The sequence below is a fragment of the Alternaria arbusti genome (assembly GCF_024043155.1).
Source record: "Alternaria arbusti strain BMP 1465 chromosome Unknown scaffold_1, whole genome shotgun sequence".
Classification (NCBI taxonomy): domain Eukaryota; kingdom Fungi; phylum Ascomycota; class Dothideomycetes; order Pleosporales; family Pleosporaceae; genus Alternaria; species Alternaria arbusti.
The window spans coordinates 991,855-1,014,860 of record NW_026249941.1 but is presented as its reverse complement, the minus strand read 5'-3'; the positions used below and the strand labels follow the sequence as shown (position 1 = coordinate 1,014,860).

Sequence of the window (23,006 nt, the reverse complement as noted above, 5' to 3'; positions counted from 1 at the left end):
TGACGCGCAATATCGAAACCACTCACATCCAAACACTACCGCACACATGGAGGGCGTCATGATGGATGCTCAGCGCTCTTTCGCGCCTGAGCCCAAGAACTCGGCCACCATTCTCTGCGCAGACTGCGGCGCGCCGGTTGACGGCACACTCTCGGGCGCCTTTTGCTACGACTGCATCAAACTCAAGACGGACGTGACGGGCGGCATTCAGCGCGAGGCAATCCTGCTCATGTGCCGCGACTGCGACCGATGGCTCTCCCCACCCACCACCTGGGTCGTCGCTGCCCCCGAATCGCGCGAACTGCTCGCTCTCTGCCTGAAGAAACTGCGCGGACTGAACAAATTGCGAATCATCGATGCCGGCTTCATCTGGACGGAACCCCACAGCAGGAGGATCAAGGTCAAGATTACCGTGCAGTCGGAGATCAACGAGGGCGCCATCATGCAGCAGAGCTTCGAGGTCGAATACACACAAAACTACAACCAGTGCCCAGACTGCGCAAAGAGTTACACCCACAACACATGGAGGGCCTGTGTGCAGATCCGCCAGAAGGTGCCACACAAGAGGACCTTCTTGTACTTGGAGCAGTTGATCCTCAAGCACGGAGCCCACAAGGACACGATCAATATCAAGGAAGTTCACGACGGTATCGACTTCTTCTTCTCCCAGAGGAATCATGCCGTAGGCTTCTGCGACTTCCTCAAGGCCGTTATCCCAGTCAACATCAAGCGCTCCGAGGAGCTCATCTCCCACGATATCCACACTTCGACCAAGAACTACAAGTTCTCCTTCTCCTGCGAAATCGTACCCATCTGCAAAGACGATCTTGTAGTCCTCCCTATTCCCCTCGCAAAGAAGATCGGCAACATCTCGCCCCTCACACTCTGCACCCGCATCGGCACCTCCATACAACTACTCGACCCTTCTACCCTCCAGACAGCCGATGTCGCCACGGACATCTATTGGCGCACACCGTTCCGACCCCTCGCAGACGTACAGGAACTGACCGAGTTCATTGTCCTGGACATCGAGCCTCTGGGCAAGTCAGTCGGCCGCCACTTCCTCGCCGAAGCCACCGTAGCCCGCTCCTCCGACATGGGCGTCAACGACACAACATACTACTGCCGAACACATCTTGGCGGTATCTTGCACGTTGGCGACTCGGTCATGGGCTATCTCCTCAGCAACACCAACTTTAACAATGATCTCTTTGACGTTCTCGAGAACAACAACAAATACGCGGCCGCTATTCCAGATGTCATGCTTGTCAAGAAGTACTACCAGCGCTCCAAGAAGAACAAGAACAAGCGCAACTGGCGCGTCAAGCGCATCAACAAGGATGAAGGCGAGATGCTGCCCCGTAAGCAAGATCAAGAGAAGATGGAGCGCGACTTCGAGATGTTCTTGCAGGACGTCGAGGAGGACCAAGACCTGCGCGCTACCATGGCGCTATACAAGGCGCAGCAGGAACAGAAGCAGCGCGATGCAGATGCCATGGAGACCGAGAGCAGTCTTGGTGACGATGAGGATGAAGGCCTGCAGATTCCGATGGATCAACTGCTGGATGATTTCGAGGAAATGAAGATGCACGACTGAAGTTAAAAATGACGAGATCAATGTCGCATGAGTTATGGCGTTGTGGCTTGCTGCATCTACGGGCGTTTGGCGGGTAAAAGGGACGGGAAGTACCACGTTTATAGAATTGTCGATTTCATCCAATGTCGACTGGGCATCTTGTCCTTCAATCTCAAAATACTTTCATTCACCTCGCCATTTCGCTCGTCGCTGTGGCTGTAGAGGTTGTGACAATTCCACTGCTGCCGGTGAAAGCAGGAATTGACATCGTTCGCTATCATGATTCTCGTGGCCTCAGCGCGGCGACGTAGGTGCCGTATCGCTAGCTCAGTGCGGCTGGTAGTGATGGCGACAGTTTCACCAGCTTGCTTCAAGCCTCTCTGGAGGTTCATTTTCAGGCCTCACACAGCTCAACAGTTTACACAAGATCGGCACGGATAGGCCCGGTTCTGAACTTTGATCAGGGCTTGATGGTTCCCCTTGCCCACGCCCAGCACCTTCCGCGGGGATATCCTTGATCACGTCAACGGATGTGTGCTGCCTACTGCTGATGTTGCAGGCGATCCGGATCTGCAATTGAAGGTTGCGCCATGTGTCATGCGCTACTCAGGACAGCGAAAGAGTTGGCGCGGCCGACTCAACAGCTAACCACCTGGGCACCTGCGTGGCGATGTCGAGATTCTCCGTGAGCTCGAAAGTTCAATGCCACAGTGTTCCACGAGTGTTCTCTGTCATTCTAATTTACAGTTCCTTGCGCAATCTACGAGTAGGCTTTCCGGCTCTTGTGGTTACCGGTGCCTCGCGTGTCGCACCATCGCCGCCAGCTTATCCTGGCCACACGCAATCCTAGGTAGTTCAGGAAATAAGACTCGCTCCCGTCCGAACGGCTTCTCACCGCGCTCGAACGAGGGTGCGGGCTTCGCTCCACTGAGTCGTATAGGGTCAACTTTGAGTTTCCTGGATTTTAAGTTTTGGCGGAGAAAGGGCCGCCTTCATCCATAGCCGTACGCGACTCAGCCGGCATCACTAGCAGAGCCGGCTGAAAGACCAGCATGCGTAAGGGCGTTTCTGCCACTTGTGAGCATGGGGTAGAGCCTCTCTTAGGGATATGACCTGATGCGCAAGTCGCAATTCCTCAGCTCGCAGGTTGAGTAATCGATGCCTTTCGCACGCAGGCAGACTACGACACCTGTCACACAGTTATCTTAACGAATCTCATCTGAGATACTTGCCCGCCATGGCCGACGAGTTTACTCGCATTGTCGAGGAGATGATGCTAACTCCCCCGAACCCAAATGCGCCCTTACCACTGGCGAACAAGAAAGGCACGATGTTTGGTGTCTCGATACCATTCCACGTAGGTCCTTCACGTCACGACAATACAAACGTCCTACAAACTCACCGTCATAGGTTTTGTGCTGGGTTGTCGTAGGCTTCCGTCTTCATACTCGCCTGCGAGTTGTTCGTGAACCCGGTCTCGATGACCTCTTCGTAGTCCTAGCGGCTATATTCAACTTGATATCTATCATAGCCTTCCTCCACGGTAGGCCTGCACGACTCTAAACTCGTGGTCGTTGTACTGATTTCTCGCGCAGGCACCAATTATGGCATGGGTCATCATCTTATCTACACCTTACGAGAGTTGCAACCAACCATGATCTGGCTGTATATCACAAATGCCGCGTATCATACGACCACTGTCTTCATCAAGATATCCCTACTCCTACAGTACCTGAGGCTCTTTCAGCAGGGCGCTCGCCGCATCATTTGTATCGTACTTCTCGCGTTGGTGATAGCATGGGGCCTGACTTTCTCATTCATGGCTTGGGTACCCTGCTTTCCAGTAAGGAACTTCTGGGATCGACAACCTGGCTCTAAATGCTACGGCTTCGGATATCGCACTATCAATGAGGCGAAATTCACGATACTCGCGTTTGCTGCGACGAACATGGCGTTCGATATTGCCATATTCCTCGTCCCGATCACGGAATACTTTAGGAAAGATCTCAGACGGAAACAGGTGCTTGCCATGACTGGATTGTTCGCCCTCGGTTCGATGTAAGTGCAGACTCTGAACACTACAGCGTCACCACTGACAGACGCAGTGTCGTACTCATGGCTATCCTTCGCCTTTGGAGCACTTTCAAGAACAGTCAAAGCATGACCCAAAGTTTCGATTTCACATGGTGGTACCCCGAAGTCCTCATCATCTCCTGCCTCGAAATCGACTTCGCGATAATGTGTGCGTCCATGCCCATATTCTGGCCCACCGTCATGGCTTCCTGGACCCAAATCTTTGTCACCAACGAGGTCCGCGTTACGCACCACGAACGTCTTCCCGACGATAGTCGCGATAACTTTGAGTTGGTCAGGAACACGTCGTTGAAGAGCACAGGGAGTGCAGAGGAATTGGCAAGGGTTACGAGCGAAGAGCAGGACACGGTGTATGGTGGATTTGACCCGGAGACGGGCAAGGATGGCAGATTTGCTGCTATGCGAGTAGAGGTACAACCGCAGGCACAGAGGACGCGGAGACTCTGAACAGCATGTTTCCAGGAAATCCAGCTCATGGCTTTGACTTTGACTCTCATGTCCTTACGTGTGGTGGCAATTCGGTGCTTCCTCTCGACACGCTTGACTTCTCAGTATTGAGGGTGCCGCTTATGCCTCGTAGCTGCATGGGCCCCTGCAAGAAAGATCATCGAGGCATAGCTCCACAAGCTGCAAGCCAAGCCCACTCCACACGGCAATTGACCTCGGTTGCAATGGCTCGCCGCATCCTTCATCGACATCTTTTATCCGTTCCTTCAGCAAAAAATCCTCAAATCAGCACGTCATGATGTTGCTACATCACCTTGCGCTGCTCATCTCTTTTGCGGCGGCGCACAACCATCATCATGCGGAAACGGAAACACCTGCAGTCCGGACATTTTTCTACGTTGGGGGTGGCTATAGTGAAGATGGCAACGGTGGTCATATATTCAAGGACCAAATGTACGTCGAAAAGTTAACGCCAGTGTCCACCAAACAACATGATACAGACCCTGTTGTTTTGATCCACGGACAAGCGCAGACGGGCACAAACTTTCTCGTGAAGCCAGACGGAGGGATATCATGGAGCTCTCGATTCCTTGAGGCTGGCCATACTGTCTACATCGTGGATCAAACCTTCCGCGGACGCTCCGCTTGGGCACCGAGAGCTGGTGCTGATGCGCCGTCGACCTATTCTGCTGAGCTTATCCAAGAACGCTTCACTGCTCCACAGCAATATCGTCTCTGGCCCCAATCTACCCTTCACACTCAATGGCCAGGAACAGGCATCATGGGCGATCCTACTTTCGACGCTTTCTATTCCTCCAACGTCCAGTTTATCTCGAATGCCACCTATCAACAAAGCACCATGCAATCGGCAGGAGCACAGCTCTTAGATTCCATCGGTACTCCCACGTGGTTGCTTGGCCACAGCCAAGGAGGTCTTCTGCCGTTGCTCATCGCTGATGCACGGCCCCATCTCACGAAGGGCCTCCTCTTGGTGGAGCCGACTGGTCCGCCCTTTCAGGAAGCAGTCTTTGGATCTGCACCAGCGAGGAAATGGGTAGGTTCACCAATCTTTCAGTCTCATTTGAAATGGCTGTTGACTTCAAAACCTACAGGGCTTGGCAGACATACCGATGAATTATTCGCCTCCAGTCTCTGACCCCGCGATCGACTTAGTACAACAGGTTTATCAGCCTACCAACCTGACAAGTAACAATGCTACTGTTCCCTGCGTATTGCAAGCAGCCGAGCCAGCCCCGAGACGACTTCCTAATCTTGCGCCGCTGCCCATTCTCACCGTTACGTCAGAAGCTAGCTACCATGCGCCGTACGACTACTGCACTGTCAACTTTCTCAAGCAAGCTGGCTGTTCCAAGGCTGAACATCTTGAGCTTGGAAAAGTCGGCATTCATGGCAATGGGCATATGATGTTTATGGAGAAGAACAGTGATGAGATATGGAAACGTATTCATGATTGGATGGGCGTTGCTAAGTAAATTCCTATCAAGATGCTCACTCCTCAGTACCAGCGTGTTGAGTTACAAATCCAAGGTCTTTAAGCTACTCTTTCAGCTAGCCATCTACATAACCCGCCTACTTGTCCATGGTCTCACATCTCTCATCCATTTCAACATTCATGTCCGTTTTGCTGTGCTTGTTCCGGATATCCTTCCAGCCCATACCCAAGCTGGCAAGGGTAGCCAGACATGCTATGCCTACCAAGAAGTAAAAGACATCGCGCAGACCCTCCGAGTATGCTCTCAGCACACCATCTAGTTCTCCAGGTGGAACGAGGGCTCGCACGGCACTGGCACTAGATCCAGCATCAACCGCCGCCTGGGGCGATATCATGGGCGCGTAGCGTGTGATGGCGGAACGGAGTGTCTGCGCGAAGATCGTGTTCGCGACGACGACAGCGATAGATGTACTGAGGTTCTGGAAAAAGACGACGCTGGCCAACGCGACTGGGTATTGGGCCGGAGATACCGCGTTCTGCACAGCAATGATGGCCTGAAAGCGTCAATGATGCGGCCCCAACCTGTGCAGGAATTGGACTTACTATCTGCATGCCACATCCTCGGCCAGCGCCTAACAAAATCTGATAGCCGATCCAGATCGAGGCGCTCGTAGATGCTGTGAACGTTGACACGAGACCGTTGCCGATTGCGGTGATGATACCACCGACGAGTGCCCAGGGAAGATAGTAGCCCATGCGAGATACTATGAACGATAAGTTACCGAAAGCATGAGCTTGATAGTGTGGAGACATACCTGCAGCACCCGTAGCGATAACAACGAGAAGTTGACTCAATATACTCGGCAGTACGTGTACACCACTGTCGGTCGGTCCGTCGCCCTTCACGGCCTGGAAGTATGTCGGCATCCAAACACTCGCTGTCATCATACAAGTGATAATGCAGCTGGCATACACGCAACTCGTCCAGACGATGCGCTGTCCAAGCAGCTTACCTGGAAGCATGGCTTGGCCGCCCATTCTTCTCTCCCAAAGTATGAAGAGGGCGGCGCATGTTGCAGCACCACAGAATAGTCCGATAATGACAGGGGAACTCCAGGCGTACTTGCCACTACTGCCTAGCTGGAGGGCGAGGAGCAGCATAACGGACGGAGGGACAAAGAGAGCAAAGCCGAGCAGATCGAGGTCGGGTATGATTTTGTGGACGAGGGACAGAGTAACTCGCGGCTTCGTCGTGCGCTCGGGAATTGGAACGAAGGCGATGAGGGCGGCTGCCACTCCGCCGATGGGTAGGTTCATGTAAAAGCCTGGGTTTGGGTTACCGTCAGCTTTAGAAGAGAAGAGCAAGAGGTAATAGAATGAACAACGTACACCAGCGCCAGATTGCATGCTCAGTGAGAGCACCCCCGATGAGCGGTCCTGCTACGATGCCCATTTGTGCGGCTGTCATCTGGTTAGCATCCAGTCATGCCCACTTCCACCATTCGGTATGCATACTCCCAAGTACTATACCAGTATACACTGTCGCATCTTGTTAGCGTTCACCATTGGAAAATTCATGCACCTGAGAACGCACCTGGACTCTTTTCTTTCGGCACAGCCCATGCGAGGATTGTCATAGCGCCGTTCACGATACCAGACGCTCCTAAACCTGCAACCACTCTTCCAACGATAAGGAAGGCTGAAGAGCTAGCGACACCGCATAGTAGGGACCCGAGTTCGAACAAAGATACGAATGTGAGGAACACAATCTTGTTGTTGAAGTGTGTGTAGAGCTTGCCGGAAAGTGGTTGCAATGTTGCTCTGGTAGCGACATCAGTAAAGGCTTCGACTTCGTTCACCCATACTTGGAAGGGAAACAAAACGTTGTTTGAAGAAGACGACGTACGAAGCGAGGGTAAAAGCACCAATGTACCCTAATTACAGGTATACAAAGTCAGTACACGTCTCACATTGCGGTGTCGCAGTGACACTTACAGCCTACATCTGGAAGCGAGTGGAACTCGGATGTAATGCGTGGTATTGCCTAATACCATCAGAATCGGAACATCATACCAGCAACGCAGGTGACACATACAGTACCCATGATGGAGGTGTCGAGGCAGACCAGGAATGTGACGAGCGTCAGACTGCCGAGAAGGGTGAAGAGTTTAAGACCACAAAGATATTGAACCGGCGGCGCAGTGTTGCCATCGCTGTCCATGTTGACTGGCTATTATGTAGGTATATTCCGGTTCAAGTAGAACAGGTCCAGGGTGTGGTAGATTTAGGGCGGAAGGCAGTAAAATGTTTGTGTACAAAAGGACAACGAGCGACAAAGATGTAAAATGATCAGGCAAGAGCGTATTTGAACGTTGTGCATAGCAGGAAGTCGCACGTTAGCCTGCTGCTTTGTTGATGTTGCGGGTTTCGGAAGTTGCGAGGACGCCACATCCCGTAGCTCAAAGCTCAAAGATTGAAAACGCTAGGCATCCAGAAGTCGCTCGCAAAGTCCATTACCCCCATATCACCAAACCCGTCATTCCATCCGTCCACTGTGCTGCCCATGGCATCATCGTGCTCGCTCGTAGGGAGTTTCCAATTTGGTGCCATACCCCTTAGCGTTTCCGCAGCTGCAGCAAATAGAGTATCCTCGCCTGTCTTGGCTTTGAATTCCATGTTAGCCTGCTCAGCAATCTCGGCAAACCTCTCTAGACATTGCACGATGTCGAAGCTTGATTGGACGATGGGTGGTATCCAGTCTGGGATTCCTTTGAGGCTGGCGAATCTGTACAAGGTCTTGATACAATACGAGAATACGAGCATCGATGGAGCCGTCAGACCTATGACGCCGCCATTCCAAGCGTGTTCTCGACAGGCTTTACTGGTCTCTAGAAGCTCCATAAAGTACTCGATGCGCCTGGGCTCGAACGCTAGATTCGACACTGACAGCTCATCCGTAGGCTTTGTTAAGAGCGCAAGATCGTAGATGGCAACCTGGGCGGTTTGAGTGAGACCGATAATTAACCCTGGAGTAATTGAGCGCTGGAAGAGGTGACGGATAGACGATCTTACAGTGCTGTAGAATCTCAATAGGGAGTGAACTTTTGAAGTTGTTAAGCGCCAATATTAGAGGGTCAATAGCCATCATAGCATGCCTTGCTGTATTGTGGTCATCCGAAGCTCTTCGTGATACTTCGGCGGCGCTGACAACAATCTTTGCCAGACGCGCAGCGGCGACCAGTATGACGTCTCCTTCACATTCTTTGTTCTTACTGAGGTGATCGCACGCATCTTCGATCTGCGACGACCAGAGCATCAGGTCATATTCGAAGATAACAGCAACACTTCTAGCGTCAGTTGAGCTACGATGAGGTTACTTGCAAACTTACTTGGCGCATAATATGAAAACAGATAGAAATGCTCTACTACCCTCGGTCTTCCGAACTTCCTTGTTATCAACACGAGGGCCTAGGCTTGGACATCCCGCGGGTTGCGTAGGCTTGTCGAGTCGGAGATCGCTAACCAGCGTTTTTGCAAGACCGCACATGGAGCCCAGGAACTGTTTCCCATGCGTGAAGTACGGTGACCTAACAGCATTAAAGATGGAAACACTACACATGATCTGCGTCCTTACCAAGCTATGCACATGATGACAGTCAAGAGCAAGTCAATGCTCCGTTCTCCCTGCACAATGATCCTGGAAGCCAGTTGTTCTCGTAAGTGCTTGCTCAACTGGCTTTGCTTCGTTATTGCTTTAGTGAGTATTGTGCGGATAGCATGGCAAAATAGCGGGTATTTGAGATGAAGCTCGTCTGTGGTAGCATTCTCCGACATGGGCATGAAGGGGAAATAGTATAGATAACTCGTCCGGAAGTCGTGCAACTGATCACTATACAAGTACTTGTCGTTGTCAAGACCATCAGTCCCCTGGTGGGGAATTACGGAGGAGTCGGGTGTTAGCACGAGCTGATCATTGGGCGATGTCGTGAGGGGTGCTGTGCGCTGTGTTCGAAGCAAAGAGACGACTTCATCGAGTTTGTCCTCCAATTTTGACCTCTTCGGCGCTTGGTTTGATCTGGGTGCCCTCCTGCGCACAGCTGATGAAGCTCTGCACTCTTTACCTAGGCGGTGACATCTTTGCGTTCAAGTTAGCCCGAGTGCGCGGAAGGTAGCGATTTGGACCTACATCAACCTAAAAGCATGCAAACTAGGTGACCTAACGTCGATGTAGGCTCCAGGGTGTTCGGCTTTTTCTTAGGTTGACGTGCATCCCAGAGTGTGATTGCTCCATAGTGAGCGTATTGATCAAAGGGATGGCGCACCTGTCGCAAACACCGCCGTCGCGTAACATACATCGGCATTTCGCTTTAACGCAGTTGCCACATGCCTGACCATATGGCGCAGGGGTCTTGCCTACTGCGTCCGTTTCCATGATAGGATTTCGTCTGTATTCCAGGTACTCGATCTGTATGCGAAAAAGACGAGCATGATGGGGTTGGCTGTGCACGCGCAGCGCGCGAAAGGACGGGATTCGGAGCGGAATGACCGAAATTAGGCAACCAAGTGGACCCGATTTCCCGTTTCGTTCTCCTAAACAAGGGGGACCGTTCGCCGTTACGACACGTCACAACAAAGGTGAGTAGGCATCTCTGACTCCAAATGCGAACTGGCTGGTTTCGCGAAGCAAAGAAATAATCATTTGAATAGGGTATGTGTCCGAACTCCAAAGTTCCTAACGCCGCAGATCATCCCGCCCCTTACGTCTTCACCTTTGCCTTGCCCTTCCTTAGCCTGTCGAACTCTTGGATGAGTTCCACAGCTCTCAGGTCAGCCTCGGATTTCCGGCCCATCCACTCAGTCTCTCCCCGTTTTGCCGCCTTGATGCGCTTTCTCGTGCCGCCTTTCGCCAAGTACTTCATACTCTTCACGATGCCATCTCCAGGGTATGCTATAATCCCAAGGGTTGCTGCGCCAGTCTTCGTAATCAGTCCGGACATTCCCTTGCCGAAGCCCTTTGCATACCCGATCGCACCCTCTTTCTTCCCACCCTCATACGTCTGACGGAAGGGATCCGAGAGGCCGTCGGCAAAGCCATGGATGAAGGTCTTGCCACCGACTTGGAAGCCAGAAAGAGCGCCAGTGACCTCCCCATGGTCTTTGACTTCTTCACCATACAACCTTGGCACGTTGCGAAAACCTTCTGTGGCAGCGAGAGGGAGGTCGACGATGGTACCCTTATAGAATGCACCTACAAATCTACCAAAGCCTTTGGCAAAGCGACCTGCGGCAGCTGCGCCGCTTGAACCCGGCTTTCCTGAAGACGCTGAGGCTCCTGAGAATGTAGCAGGGTGTTTAGGCTCAACGAAGGGATCCACAACCATGCCCTTCATTGCCATACCCATGTCTCCGACAATGCCAACACACGCCGAAGTTGTACTTGTTATGGGGTCCCAGCGTTGATTGGTGATGATGAAAGGATCGGTTTCGTGGTTTTCGAGATCGGTGGGATCGATGGAACCATTCTCGATGAGTATCTGTGCCGCTAATTTGGAAAGAAGGATGGATTCTTTCTTGACCTTCCACGATGCCACCTGTGTAGGTAGCAGTGCGCATCGCATAGTCTCGAGAGGCAGATTGGTGTGGAAAGATTGTACTGCTGCCTCGACGCCTCGCTCGTTCGCCATCTGCGAAGATAATCCCCGTGCGGCCTGCTTTGCCTCGCGCGTGAGACAGAAGTGGATAGCCGCTGTAAGGTTTTCGGCTGTCAGAAGTTTGTGGGGAATAGGCTGTGGACCGGCTCCCGCTGCTGCTATCATCTCTCCCCAGAACGGCTGGTCTCCAAAGAACGGAACGACAACAGTAGGACATGCATTACGTAGTCCGCACGCAGCCGTACCTGCACCGCCGTGATGTACAACCGCTGCAACATGCTGAAACAGCCACTCGTGTGGACAGTCGCCGATGAACAGAATGTCCTTGTTGTCGTTTGGTAAGTCGCCCCCAAGGTTACTCCATCCTCTAGAGATGATCGCCCGGATACCCAGGGCGCGCACGGTTTCCAGGATGCTTGATGTCACCTTTGCAGGATCGTCGAGGACGATGCTCCCGAAGCCGATGTAGACCGGTGGGAGCCCATCTCTCAGGAACTGATCAATTTCCGGAGGCGGCGTGTACGGCGTTGGTTCGCGGAAGAAGAAACCGCAAACATCGATATGCGCTGCCCAATCAGGTGGCTTCGGAACCAAAGCCGGAGACCAGCAGTACGTAAAAGGCACTTTGAGTACAGAAGCAAGTACAGGTCCGACTGATAGCGGCACCTCTTCAAGGTCCAAGGAATGTCTAAATCCATTGATGACATCACCCAGACCCTGCCACGTTAGAAATTCGACGACGCCATACGATGCATAGTTGATGAGGGCGGTCGAGATTTCGTCGCTCTTAAAGTTTGCCAACGGATGCGGAAAGGCTCGGGTGCTGCTCCAAGGCATGGTAAACATGAGATGGAGTGGAATGCCCAGAGCTTGGGCACAGTGTACATGCGCGAAACTAGGCGGATTGGCGATGATTGCGTCTGCCACAAATGGCTGTTGAGTTTTGAGGTCCGGTTCGATACATGACTGCCAGCAGCCATAGAGCATCTCGGCGATCATTTCCCTTTTCTTTTGGATATCGCCTTCGCGAAGACTCTTCATGGACGGTATCAACCCTGGGTTCTTGACCATGTAGGCCACTGCTGCATGTTAACAAGGTACGTACGGACCTTTACAGCATAACATACTGAGCTCTTTAGGATCCCCGCCAATAGGATAAAACTCTAGATTTGACTCCTTTACGAAGCCTTCGAACGTGTTGTGTGTCGCTATGCGGACACGGTGGCCGTACTTTTGCAACTCTTGTCCGAGGGCAATGAACGGTTGTACATCGCCTCGACTTCCTACGACTTGGATGACAATGTTCAGACGGATACTCCATAGTCGGCTAACAGTGAATCTTCGGCTTAGTTCTGGTTCATCTTTGTCATGCTTCGGTACAAGCTTGACGAGTGTTTTGGTCAGTCGCGAGTTCAAGTCAATGTCGATGCGACCGTCATCTGCCCCCAGTCAGCCTAGTTACAGATAATAAGACGGGTTGCGCTTACTCGTCACTCCAGTATCTCCTGGCTGTGGTATTGAGCCCGTCAGCTCTTCCGCAGTGTACGGCGGTGGTGCGCCGAAATGATATACGTCATCGTCGCGTTCAGAGTCTACTGGTATCGGCGCTTGGGTGCTATCTGGTCTTGCTTTCATGATGAAGGGCAATTGGGTGAAGTGAAAAGTATTGCTTCTGACCAACTCAATTTTTGGCAGCCGGCGACTTTTATCATCACGGTTTTACTACGCAATACGCAGATTACGCAAATACGATATACGAAGACCCGTCTCCGGCTAGTGTGGAATCTCGGATCTTCCCGCAAGTCTAGCCTGTTCCATAATTCTAGCGCTCCAAGACGCGTCACGCCGGGCTGAGCCCGGAATCGGCCTCACATGAGACCAAGAGAGAACTGGGGAAAACTACCTGTATTGTTTAGACAAGTAACGGGGTCCTATACAAAATGTAGCTCACATGCATGAAGCAGCACTTACACCAGCTCAATCAGATTCGTCAACCTCTGCATGCGCAATCGCCCACCACCCTCGAACGATGCTCTTCTCGGCTGCGACGCCTGTCAATGGCTTCCTACCCATCTCGAATTGATGGCGTTTGAGTTCGTTCACAACAAGCGCCAGCTTCGCCAGCCACATATCTGAAGGCTGACCCTCGAAGTGCGGACCAATAAATTCACATGCAAACTGTTGCGCAAGATCGAGCTTCTTTTCTTCAGGCCAGGGGTCCATTAAGCCATTGCGTGCAAGGCCTTGGGACACCAGCATCGTCAGTCCATGTAGCAATGGGAAGAGTCGAGCATTTTCCAAGTCGGCAGCTTCTTCTACATCTTCCCACTGAACCAATGGGTTGTTGACACCCAAGCAGCGGTTGGCTTCCCACAGTAGTATGTTGATCGCCAGGCTTGTCTTCCTCTCGATCGCGTTGTGAGCGTCCCAGAGTAGGAAACAAAATCGAATGAGCGGAAAAGCCATGGGTTGAGGACTGGCACCGCGAGAAGCCGTAATCGCGTCATGAAACGGCGAGAAGTAATCGCCGGCGCTTGCTGCATCTTGCAAAGCTTTCTGCAGGATGTCGTCTCCGTCGCTCGTGTAGCATTTCTTGAAGAAGTGTAGGGTGTCATGACGCTCGACATCAGGATCGGTGTTTGCGACGCTATCGCGTAGCTGTTCGACGAAGGCGTTGAGTTTGTCCCGGTGGTCCGGTATAGCAGAGCTAATGTCGCCGAGTATTGACAGCGCTCTCTGCTCGCTATCGAGGTTTGTGATCGGAACCTGACATTCTGGGCATTCGGCACCCTTGATTCCAATGCTGGGTATGTCAGGCCAAGTGCTCTTCAAGTCGACGTCGCCACCGTTAAGGATGATCGAGAGACAACGGTAGCCAAATATATGCCCACAGGCTCGTAATGCGGCCGGCGCGTGATCTGGACCGAAAGCTCTATTACAAAGGAAGCACGTTGGTGATACCTGCAGGTATCTGCTAACGTTACCAGCCATGGCCGATTTCGATCTGCAGGTGAGTTGTGGGCTGGCGGTCAGCGAGGGTAGAAAACGTGCTAAGAGAGATTCTTCGCGACTGGGTGTACCCATGCAACTTTGTGAATACCTGCCGCTTGATCTACTCTGTGAATGAGCAGTCACAATAACGCGTTATGCCAAGTTGCGCAAACGATTCGACGAAGAATTCTGCTAACGATGCATTCTTGATCACCCTGCGCATCTCGACAATGGCTATCTTCGGCTGGGTCTTGGGGCGCATGTCGGACATCGGGAAAACACGCAGGTGGCACCGATCTCAGCCAACGCCACCTAGGCAGTCGTGTCCTCGACTGCTGCGAAGTAATATTCGGAGGAGGACGATAATAAATTCGTCAGGGGAAGTATGCTCTCCAGCAGAGCTGCAAAAGGATTCATTCACCGCGGTATAGCCGATGTTCAGGCGCGGAGAGTATACTGCCGAACTGGGGTCGAAAGGAAATGCGCCTAGGAACGGGTGTTTCGACGATTGTCGGATACGGCCTTGGCGATCTTGGGCATCCAGATGCCTCAAACATCTCGACTCGACACTAAATACGCACCAAAAGGCTGAACATTTTCTTTGCCTGAGCTTGCCTTTGTATTCATGGCGGACCTGACTGTGATCTTGTGGAGTCTGCTGCGGGCATAGCCCGAGACGTCAGTGGGTGAAGCATGCATTCGAACGACCCGTGGACTGTCCTGGAGGAGAAACAGGTGTAGGCAGCAGTATGGGCTGAACGTGATTACTCTTCTTCGTTTGACGCGATATCTTGGGAGTTTCGACAGGCGTGTTCGCGAGGCTAGTCTCAATTCAGCCTAGATACAGCCAATTTGTTCCTTCCCGTCTTCACCCTAGCTTACAACGACTTTACCACCTCCTCATGTGTCAGGTACACTGTGGCGCCTCGAGAATTCTTCCGCCCACTCATCGATGCCTAGGTATCGATATCACTGCGACAATTACAGCCACCGCAGTCCTCTTTGTGACGAGCATGGCGATCTTCTGTTTCTCAAGTTTATCCCATTGGTGGTCTTTTTCTCCACAGCCAGCCAAGCATTCTGGACGATGCTGTCAAACGGTAGCGCCGACTTGTATATTGATTCCTTCCTTCAGTTGGCTTCCAGGAACTCTTCCGAGGCTCCAGCGCTAATGCAGTCATTGAGGGCCGTCGGCTTTTGGGACTTCCCCAGGTATGCACCCCAGAATTGCGATACATTTCCGGCCTTCGAGCCACAACCACATACTGGCTCACGAGACCGCTATACATGAATGTCCTTGGTGGATTATGAATGCTTCTTCGAAACGTCTTGGAGGCCAAGACAAAAGTCGTATATTCGCGGAGAAACTCCACATCTGGTATGCTAAAGATGGTTCCGCGATTCGCAGTATTAAAGGGCGGCCAAGTTGGCGATCATGGAGCCTGTACAGATCGTAGCAATCTAAACCATCTGGTATAAAGACACCATTAGACCCCATCAGCTATCGTCACCTCCAATACATTCTTCCATCAGATCAGAGTAGATCTCTATTCACTCTTTTACATTCTTTCTTCAACCTTCAGTCTCATCAGACCTTACAAAAACACCAAGATGCGCTTCTTTGAGATCGCCACAGTGGCCATGACCGCTGCCTCTACGGCGTACGGTGCACCTATGGAAAAGCGCGCTGCAGCTGTCGATGAGCTTGTTGGATTCGCCCAAGGCACCACCGGAGGAGGCAGCGGGGCTGGAACCACTGTCGCCTCCTGTGCTGAGCTCACAGCGGCAGCTAAGGCCGGCGGTGTGATCAAGATCAAGGGCATGCTCACTGGGTGTGGCATCATCCGTGTCGGTACTGCAGGCACTTCCATTCTCGGTGTTGGCAAGGACGCCGGCCTGACAGACAGTGGCCTCCAGGTCTTCAAGACGTCCAACATCATCATCAGAAACCTCAAACTCTACCGTGCGCCAAAGGGAAAGGATCTCATCGACATCGAGGCCTCAACCAATGTCTGGGTTGATCACAACGACTTCTCTAGCGTGGGTGTGACAGGCGACAAGGATACGTACGATGGCCTGCTTGACGCCAAATCTGGATCCGATATGCTTACCTTCTCCTGGAACAAGTTCCACGACCACGTGAGTCTCCATAACACCTTTACGCTTATGCAAAACTCAGTACTAATGCCTATCAGTGGAAGGGCTCGCTTGTCGGTCACTCTGACAACAATGCCTCCAAGGACAAGGGCAAACTCCACGTGACCTACCATCACAACTCCTTCACTGGCATCAACTCGCGTCTGCCCTCGATCCGCTTTGGTACCGGCCACATCTACAGCTCTTGCTACTCCGGTGGTATCTCTGGTGTCAACTCGCGCATGGGCGCTCAAGTCTTGGTTGAAGCCAACTCCTTCACCAACGTCGACAAGGCTGTTGTTACCAATTTGGACTCTGACGAGGAGGGCTTTGCGGTCGAGAAGGATAACATCTTCACTAACAGTCCTACTCAGATCACGCAGAAGGGCTCATTCGCGCCCAGCTACAAGTACACTGTGGACCCAGCGGCCAGTGTTTGCGCTATTGTGCAGAAGAGCGCCGGTGTAGGGGTTGTCACCTTTTAGGTCATGAAGGGTAATGAGGAGATACAGCCCTAGTGATACATACTGGCTGGCCAGAGGGAGGAGCGCTGAAGTAGTTGCGTGTTTTGGTTTTGTACATAGCTTCATTTGTGTATATACTTACATTCCATCAATCAAACTGTTGTTCCTGAACATGTTTCAACACTCAATAAGAGCAGTAAGAAAAGCTCGCGCAGCGGTATGCATGTGACGATTGATTGTAGTATTGATGTTTGGGTATAGTTGATTCTCTTCTGGTGCGCTCCGGATTCTTCTTTCCCACTTGTTCTAGCATGCATCTTGCATCCATCCCAGATTAACCAGGGAACACCCATACGATCGACATGAGCGTGGCAATAACACCCACGATGACCAACACTTCGGGTCCAGCCTTGATGCCAACAGGCAACCCCTCAGTGGTAAATTGTGCCACAATCCCCTGTGTAAAGTTCTTCTCCGCCTCCGCCAGTGCAATCTCTGTCCAGTTTCCGCATCGGTTGTTCAAATCCGGATCGGCCGTGAGCGCAGGTAGCTTCGCGATGGCAGCATCCATCATGCGCGCGCTGGTCAGAGTTCCGACATTAGCCTTTTGCATAACGACTGTACGGTAGGAGCCGTTGGCGCCCACTGTCGACATGTTGGCTGTGCGTTCGTAGTCGAGACATAGATCGGCTTGCGAGGGTGTGGCGGAGACTTGGCGAACTTCAAGTTTGGTATTGAGGAGGCCGCCGGGGACGATAGGAACAGCATTAGGGCCGGCAGCCACCAGGTGGAAGACCGAGAGGGCGAGGAAGAGGCTTGTGAGGAGCGGAGAATGCATGATGTCGTTGTCGATGTTTTCGTGAGCGGATTTCTCGGAAGTTGAACAGCAAGTAAAAGAAGTAAAGTATTATTAGGTGGAGAGTATTTTGGTGACCGGCACGCCTCAAGAAGTGAATGAATGGACGAACGAAAAGGAAAGAAAGATCGTTGGTGGTGAGGCTTGGTACCACTGCCTGAGGTATACCAGAAGCTCGGGATAGGAAAGAAGGCGACAAGGGAAGCAAAAGAAATCAGGCCACTTTACCGTGATATATGAGGCCGCAAGAACGATGATGGCTGTCATTCATACTGCGCTGCGACGTGGATTGCCGGATAAGGGGTGGTTATGAGGCTCACGGTGTGTCAGGTCACACGGAGGCTCTTAAGCGCCCCTAGGCAGGCGCTAGGGTGCCTCGTGGTATTCAATGGATCGCGCCATCTCGCCGTCATTAGCATAAGCACCAGTGGGCAATATCGGAGCTACAGAGCGTGGCTGCGATGAAATAGTTAGTCGCGATGGAGACTGTGGCGGTAAGATGGGTTGCGGCGTGATGATGGAATGATTGGGGAACGGCGTTAGTGCGGATGATCGTTATCCGCGCACGGGTATTTTATGCATTAGGGTCTAGCGACAGCCCCAGAAATCTCCCTCTTTGGCGTCCTCAGTCTGATATGTGACAGCCGCTGTCATTGTGCGAAACGGCAGTTACTTGATCAGAGCCACTGTTCCTCTTCAGGCCGCGCGATGCGGCACATCGACGCTCCTACTCGATGGCTCAGCGAAATAGTACTATCACGACACGAACGCGTCGAAGACCCCTGCGTCGTCCAGACTGAATGTCCCCGACATGAGCATGTCCCAGTCTTCCGTGAACTCCGGTGAGAACTGGAAGTCGAATTCTTCCATACCGCTGCCCTCCATGCCGGCACCACCAGGACGCGGCTCCTCACAACCAGCCAATGCTTCCAGAACCGGTATACAAACCTGAGCAGCGTCTTCTGCGGCTCCCGCCAGCAATGCAGGCAGATCTGATTTATCTACATGATGACTTTCCGCGTCAATCCAAGCACCGACGAGCCGTAAAAGAAGGTAGCCCTTCATACCAGTCTCACCGGCTTCCATGCAGCGGAGGTACCAATTGGCAGCGTCATCGACAATATTATTTAATGATGATGGCAATGCGTCGAGATCACCTTCGTCCTCCTGTATTCGCATCCGCAGTTCAGCAGCCAGAAATGTCGACCCGTGGAAAGTATACATTCGGAAGAACCCCGCTGTGCACCTGCACATGCGTACAAAGTCGGTCTCGCTCGGACGACATGAGCTTCCGCCTGCATTCGGACAAGCCATACTCCAGATCTTGAGCGATGAGTCAACAGTAGCTTTCCTCGAATAGGCATAGACCGGATTCTTGAGTGCGGAAGCGAAGAATGGAAGATGTAAGCAGGTAACGTAGCGCTGCATTATGAACTCTACAGCTTGAAGAGTAAACTGTGAGGGGAAGGAGCTGGTATGTGAGGTGTATGCATGTAGGGTGCGACGCAAGAACTTATGTGCAGCTCTCAGATCCGAATCGATGCGAAGCGTCTCCTCATATGTCCCGCTCGAGTTGACGTCGTTCAGAAATCGGAGTACCGCAAGCCGAGCCGGAAGGGTCTTGCGCAGAGCTATAGCAATGGACGTCTGCGTATACACATGATCTGCTCTTGCAACAGGGTCTGCTTCCAAGAGTTGTTCATCGTCCAAATTGCTTGGTGGCGCTGTATTGAAGTCGTCCGATGAGATGAATGGCGGACCACCCGATCCCATGCTCATTTGAAGCGACAACTCCAGGATTGTATTCCATATCCGGCGGCGCATCTCAGTCTCAAGAGCCGTCGTACTCGGAAGCTGCGACGGGTCCTTGTGCAACCCAACATATACCGCTGCTCGATACACCGCGCCCGCTGAGATCCACACAAGCTCAGAGCCAACGTCGACAAGCTCTCGTGCGATCAGGAGGAGGATGCTGATCTGTAGATATTGGATACCGAGCTTTGATTTGAACAAGGGTGATGACAGCCAGGTCTGGGCCTCAAAGACCCATCTCACCGCGTTGGCTCGCATGCACACTTTGTCGTCGTATATCATGGCTCCAATCGCCAAGACCAACTTCAACATCATCACAAATGCCATGTTAGATTCCGATTTGTCTTTCCACATGTTATCGTATGCATGTTGGAAGCTGGGAACATGCAGCACGCGGTAGAGAGTCTCCATGGTTCGAAGATATGCAGCGATGAGGTCATCGCAAACATGCTTCGGAGGAAGGTCTCGTGTTGGAGGCGTAGGCCATGTTGGGGAGCGTTGCGATTTGATGATCCGGGCTAAAGGCTTTGCTCGTTGCATACTGGTGATTACGTTGGGCGTTCCGCTTTGTAGAAAGGGCTCAATTGTCTCGATGATATCACGGAATATCACCTAAAGATGGGTGTACGAAGTCAGTGTTTGTCTTACATGCAGTTCGTACATCGGCAATTACTCACGAATCCATTCATCCAATGGCTCTGTCCGAAAACTCGGTTTTTGTGTGCAATGCCTCGAGAGATAGCTGTACCGCTAGGCATCCGGGTGTCTTGGAGGACATTCACTGTACAGGCAAAGCTGCTGACAGTCTGTACAGTGTGCATCGACGCAGGAGTCGACGAAGATGGCGAGAGGGTAGTAGAGCTTTCAGCCCGCGATAACCTGTCTTCCAACTCGGCGATACGTGCTCTCATAGCATCAAGTTCGAAAGGACTTCGGTCGATGCCGGTATTGGCCGCTGTGACGGATGAGCTTGAGGGTATGCTAGGTATGCTCCTGGATGTTGGGCCTCCAATGTACGGTTGGATGGGTGTGAAAGGCGATGTGGCAGGCCTGAAGACAGATGTACGAAGTCAGTAAATGTCTCATCGCACGTCATATTGGATGCTACTTGCCTTTTATCCGGCACTCCAGTCTCGTAGACACAAGAGCCAGTCTTGCTCTTCAGACAGTTACTGCATGGTGTCTCTCGATTGCAGCGTAGCTTTCGCTTCCGGCACAATGCGCAAGAGCTGGATGTGTTAGCTTCTGTCCTTATACAAGGAAATTCTAAACAGGTCTGCAGACTACAGCAAGGTAAAAACGTGCAAAGTGGGCGACCTGACGTCAATGTGGGCTCCACGGTATACAGCCTTTTCCTAGGTTGACCGGATGGACTCACATAGTAGGCCTCTTGCGTCTGCGGCTGAAGTCAGTCATTGTGCGTGTAGATTTTTTGTTCGATAAACGGAAGTTAGATCTACGGCCCGGAGGGAGTCGGTGCAAGTATAATAACAGCGAGGCGGGGATAAGTTTTCGGATATAGCTGGATTATTTATCTAGTGGCGCGCCTAGAATGTCCATGTACCCTACCTCACAAACGCCAAACCAAGCCTTCTCGGAGTATTGACCAATGAAATTGCAAGGTTACATCCGACCTCGGATTCTGCTCTCCCTTCTCATGACGATATGACAAGCAACAAGATTGTACATATAAACCGTCAGGATGAGTGTTGTAGCCCTCATCAACTTCCCGACTGTCTTAGAGCCACAGAACTCTAATCCAAGCCCTTCCAATACAAAGTCAAAATGCCCACATCAACAGCTCAACCCAGCGCCGTTGCTGGTACCAGCACTCCTTCCATTCCCTCCTACGATGTTGAAAAAGCATCTATCGAATCAGCCCACGATGACGGCCAAGCAACCGTTGACGCCGAGATCGCTGCTTTAGGCCCTGCTCCTGACGGTGGCCTAACAGCTTGGTTGAACGCTCTAGGCGGCTTCTGCATCTTCTTTTGCTGCCTCGGCTTTACCTCCTGCTTCGGCGTCCTGCAACAATACTACTCTACTCATCAACTGAGAGACCACAGCATGGACCAGATTGCGTGGATAGGCAGTCTGACAAGTTTCATCCAGTTTGCTGGAGGTGTTGTAGGGGGCCCGATGTTTGATCGCTTTGGTGTTTGGGTGAGTATTTTCTGATGGCATGACACTGATCTCGTACTGACTTGAACGAATAGATGATGCGGCCTGCAACACTTACATACGTCCTTGGCCTCATGATGCTGTCGTTGTGTAGCGAGTACTACCAGTTCTTCCTCGCGCAGTCTATCCTCATGGGCTCCAGCGTAGTCTTCCTTCAGACACCTGCCTTTGCAGTAATGGGACATTACTTCGACAAGCGACGCGCCGCCGCCCTCGGTATCGTGGTATCAGGGTCCTCCATCGGCGGTGTCATCTTTCCAATCGTCCTGTCCAAACTTCTGAACGACTCGTCTCTGTCCTTTGGCTGGTGCATCCGTATCATCGCTTTCATCATGCTTCCTTTCATGATATTTGCCTGCTTCGTCATCAAGCCGCGCATACCACCCCGCAAGACAACAGTCTTCCTTGGCGAAGCATGGAAGATGAAGCGATACGTACTGCTCGTTGCAGGACTGTTCTTCATGATGATGGGCATGTGGATACCGGTCTTCTACCTCCCAGTCTATGCCGTCAGCCGAGGTATGGAGCCTTTACTCGCATCGTACCTCCTCGCCATGATCAACGGGTCCTCCACGTTTGGTCGTATTATTCCGGGAATACTCGCGGATAAGCTGGGCGGAATGAATATGTTCGGTTTCGCCGGCATTGGCACCGCCATCGTGGTGTTCTGCATCAACGAGCCAACGACTAACGCTGGTATCATTGTCTACTCGGTCATGTTCGGTTTTGTATCGGGTACCATCATATCGGCTGGCTCAGCAGCCATTTCCAAGTGTACAAAGGTAAGTCAACTGTGCGAAATGCATGAGGCATACGCTGACTCGGTCTCTTCACTGTTTTAGGACCCGAGGAATCTTGGCACGTACATGGGTATGGGTATGGGTGTTGCAGCATTCGCCGTTCTCGTCGGCCCTCCAATCAACGGCGCGTTCATCGATCGATACGGCGGGTTCAAAGAAGTGTCGATTTTCAGTGGCGTGATGAGTTTGATGGGTGGGCTTATTGCACTGTCTGCTAAATTCGCCACCACGGAAGGTATCTTGGGGAAGGTTTGAAAGGGTGTGGCGAGGGATCTGTCTTGTGGAAGGCGAAGAGGATTGTTAGCATAGATGTAGGGGCTTCAGCTTGAAGGGAAGTAATTAGGTGGTCATAGATTGAATTGATTGTCATGTCAGAGGGTATGAAACATTGAACCCGTTACGCCAGATAACCGTAATGAAAACCTGTACAGCATCAGCGGCAGCCGATCCTCTCATGTAGGATGTCTTGGTAGCCATTCTCTTCCGATCTGCCCTCGTGACGGCACATGCGCTCGTCCCAACAGGCGCGTAAGCGTATACAGATG

At 52.0% G+C, this 23,006-nt stretch overlaps 11 protein-coding genes across 11 annotated transcripts; 5 read left to right on the top strand and 6 right to left on the bottom strand.

Moving 5' to 3' along the window:
- Positions 1–46: 46 nt before the first annotated feature.
- On the top strand, positions 47–1,597 carry NMD3 (ribosome-binding protein; the record flags this gene model as incomplete). The annotated part of the gene is made up of 1 exon (XM_051440939.1): positions 47–1,597. The coding sequence occupies one exon, from the start codon at positions 47–49 to the stop codon at positions 1,595–1,597; it is 1,551 nt and encodes a 516-aa protein (XP_051307110.1).
- Positions 1,598–2,813: 1,216 nt separating this feature from the next.
- Positions 2,814–4,117, top strand: J4E86_000364 (uncharacterized protein; the record flags this gene model as incomplete). Its single annotated transcript, XM_051440938.1, has 4 exons — positions 2,814–2,933; positions 2,987–3,119; positions 3,172–3,634; positions 3,682–4,117. The coding sequence occupies 4 exons, from the start codon at positions 2,814–2,816 to the stop codon at positions 4,115–4,117; spliced, it is 1,152 nt and encodes a 383-aa protein (XP_051307109.1).
- A 295-nt stretch (positions 4,118–4,412) lies between these two features.
- J4E86_000363 (uncharacterized protein) lies at positions 4,413–5,610 on the top strand (the record flags this gene model as incomplete). Its single annotated transcript, XM_051440937.1, has 2 exons — positions 4,413–5,171; positions 5,230–5,610. The coding sequence occupies 2 exons, from the start codon at positions 4,413–4,415 to the stop codon at positions 5,608–5,610; spliced, it is 1,140 nt and encodes a 379-aa protein (XP_051307108.1).
- A 97-nt stretch (positions 5,611–5,707) lies between these two features.
- J4E86_000362 (uncharacterized protein) lies at positions 5,708–7,791 on the bottom strand (the record flags this gene model as incomplete). Its single annotated transcript, XM_051440936.1, has 8 exons — positions 5,708–6,124; positions 6,174–6,334; positions 6,386–6,508; positions 6,584–6,916; positions 6,960–7,031; positions 7,086–7,109; positions 7,165–7,504; positions 7,666–7,791. 8 exons carry the CDS (start codon positions 7,789–7,791, stop codon positions 5,708–5,710), a joined length of 1,596 nt encoding a protein of 531 aa, XP_051307107.1.
- Positions 7,792–8,036: 245 nt separating this feature from the next.
- J4E86_000361 (uncharacterized protein) lies at positions 8,037–8,715 on the bottom strand (the record flags this gene model as incomplete). Its single annotated transcript, XM_051440935.1, has 2 exons — positions 8,037–8,596; positions 8,643–8,715. 2 exons carry the CDS (start codon positions 8,713–8,715, stop codon positions 8,037–8,039), a joined length of 633 nt encoding a protein of 210 aa, XP_051307106.1.
- A 1,612-nt stretch (positions 8,716–10,327) lies between these two features.
- On the bottom strand, positions 10,328–12,856 carry J4E86_000360 (uncharacterized protein; the record flags this gene model as incomplete). The annotated part of the gene is made up of 3 exons (XM_051440934.1): positions 10,328–12,300; positions 12,349–12,660; positions 12,709–12,856. The coding sequence occupies 3 exons, from the start codon at positions 12,854–12,856 to the stop codon at positions 10,328–10,330; spliced, it is 2,433 nt and encodes an 810-aa protein (XP_051307105.1).
- Positions 12,857–13,198: 342 nt separating this feature from the next.
- Positions 13,199–14,212, bottom strand: J4E86_000359 (uncharacterized protein; the record flags this gene model as incomplete). Its single annotated transcript, XM_051440933.1, has 1 exon — positions 13,199–14,212. The coding sequence occupies one exon, from the start codon at positions 14,210–14,212 to the stop codon at positions 13,199–13,201; it is 1,014 nt and encodes a 337-aa protein (XP_051307104.1).
- A 1,611-nt stretch (positions 14,213–15,823) lies between these two features.
- J4E86_000358 (uncharacterized protein) lies at positions 15,824–16,833 on the top strand (the record flags this gene model as incomplete). The annotated part of the gene is made up of 2 exons (XM_051440932.1): positions 15,824–16,351; positions 16,408–16,833. The coding sequence occupies 2 exons, from the start codon at positions 15,824–15,826 to the stop codon at positions 16,831–16,833; spliced, it is 954 nt and encodes a 317-aa protein (XP_051307103.1).
- A 313-nt stretch (positions 16,834–17,146) lies between these two features.
- J4E86_000357 (uncharacterized protein) lies at positions 17,147–17,650 on the bottom strand (the record flags this gene model as incomplete). The annotated part of the gene is made up of 1 exon (XM_051440931.1): positions 17,147–17,650. The coding sequence occupies one exon, from the start codon at positions 17,648–17,650 to the stop codon at positions 17,147–17,149; it is 504 nt and encodes a 167-aa protein (XP_051307102.1).
- Positions 17,651–18,424: 774 nt separating this feature from the next.
- On the bottom strand, positions 18,425–20,020 carry J4E86_000356 (uncharacterized protein; the record flags this gene model as incomplete). The annotated part of the gene is made up of 1 exon (XM_051440930.1): positions 18,425–20,020. One exon carries the CDS (start codon positions 20,018–20,020, stop codon positions 18,425–18,427), a length of 1,596 nt encoding a protein of 531 aa, XP_051307101.1.
- Positions 20,021–21,265: 1,245 nt separating this feature from the next.
- Positions 21,266–22,716, top strand: J4E86_000355 (uncharacterized protein; the record flags this gene model as incomplete). Its single annotated transcript, XM_051440929.1, has 3 exons — positions 21,266–21,643; positions 21,697–22,443; positions 22,504–22,716. The coding sequence occupies 3 exons, from the start codon at positions 21,266–21,268 to the stop codon at positions 22,714–22,716; spliced, it is 1,338 nt and encodes a 445-aa protein (XP_051307100.1).
- Between the last annotated feature and the right edge of the window lie 290 nt (positions 22,717–23,006).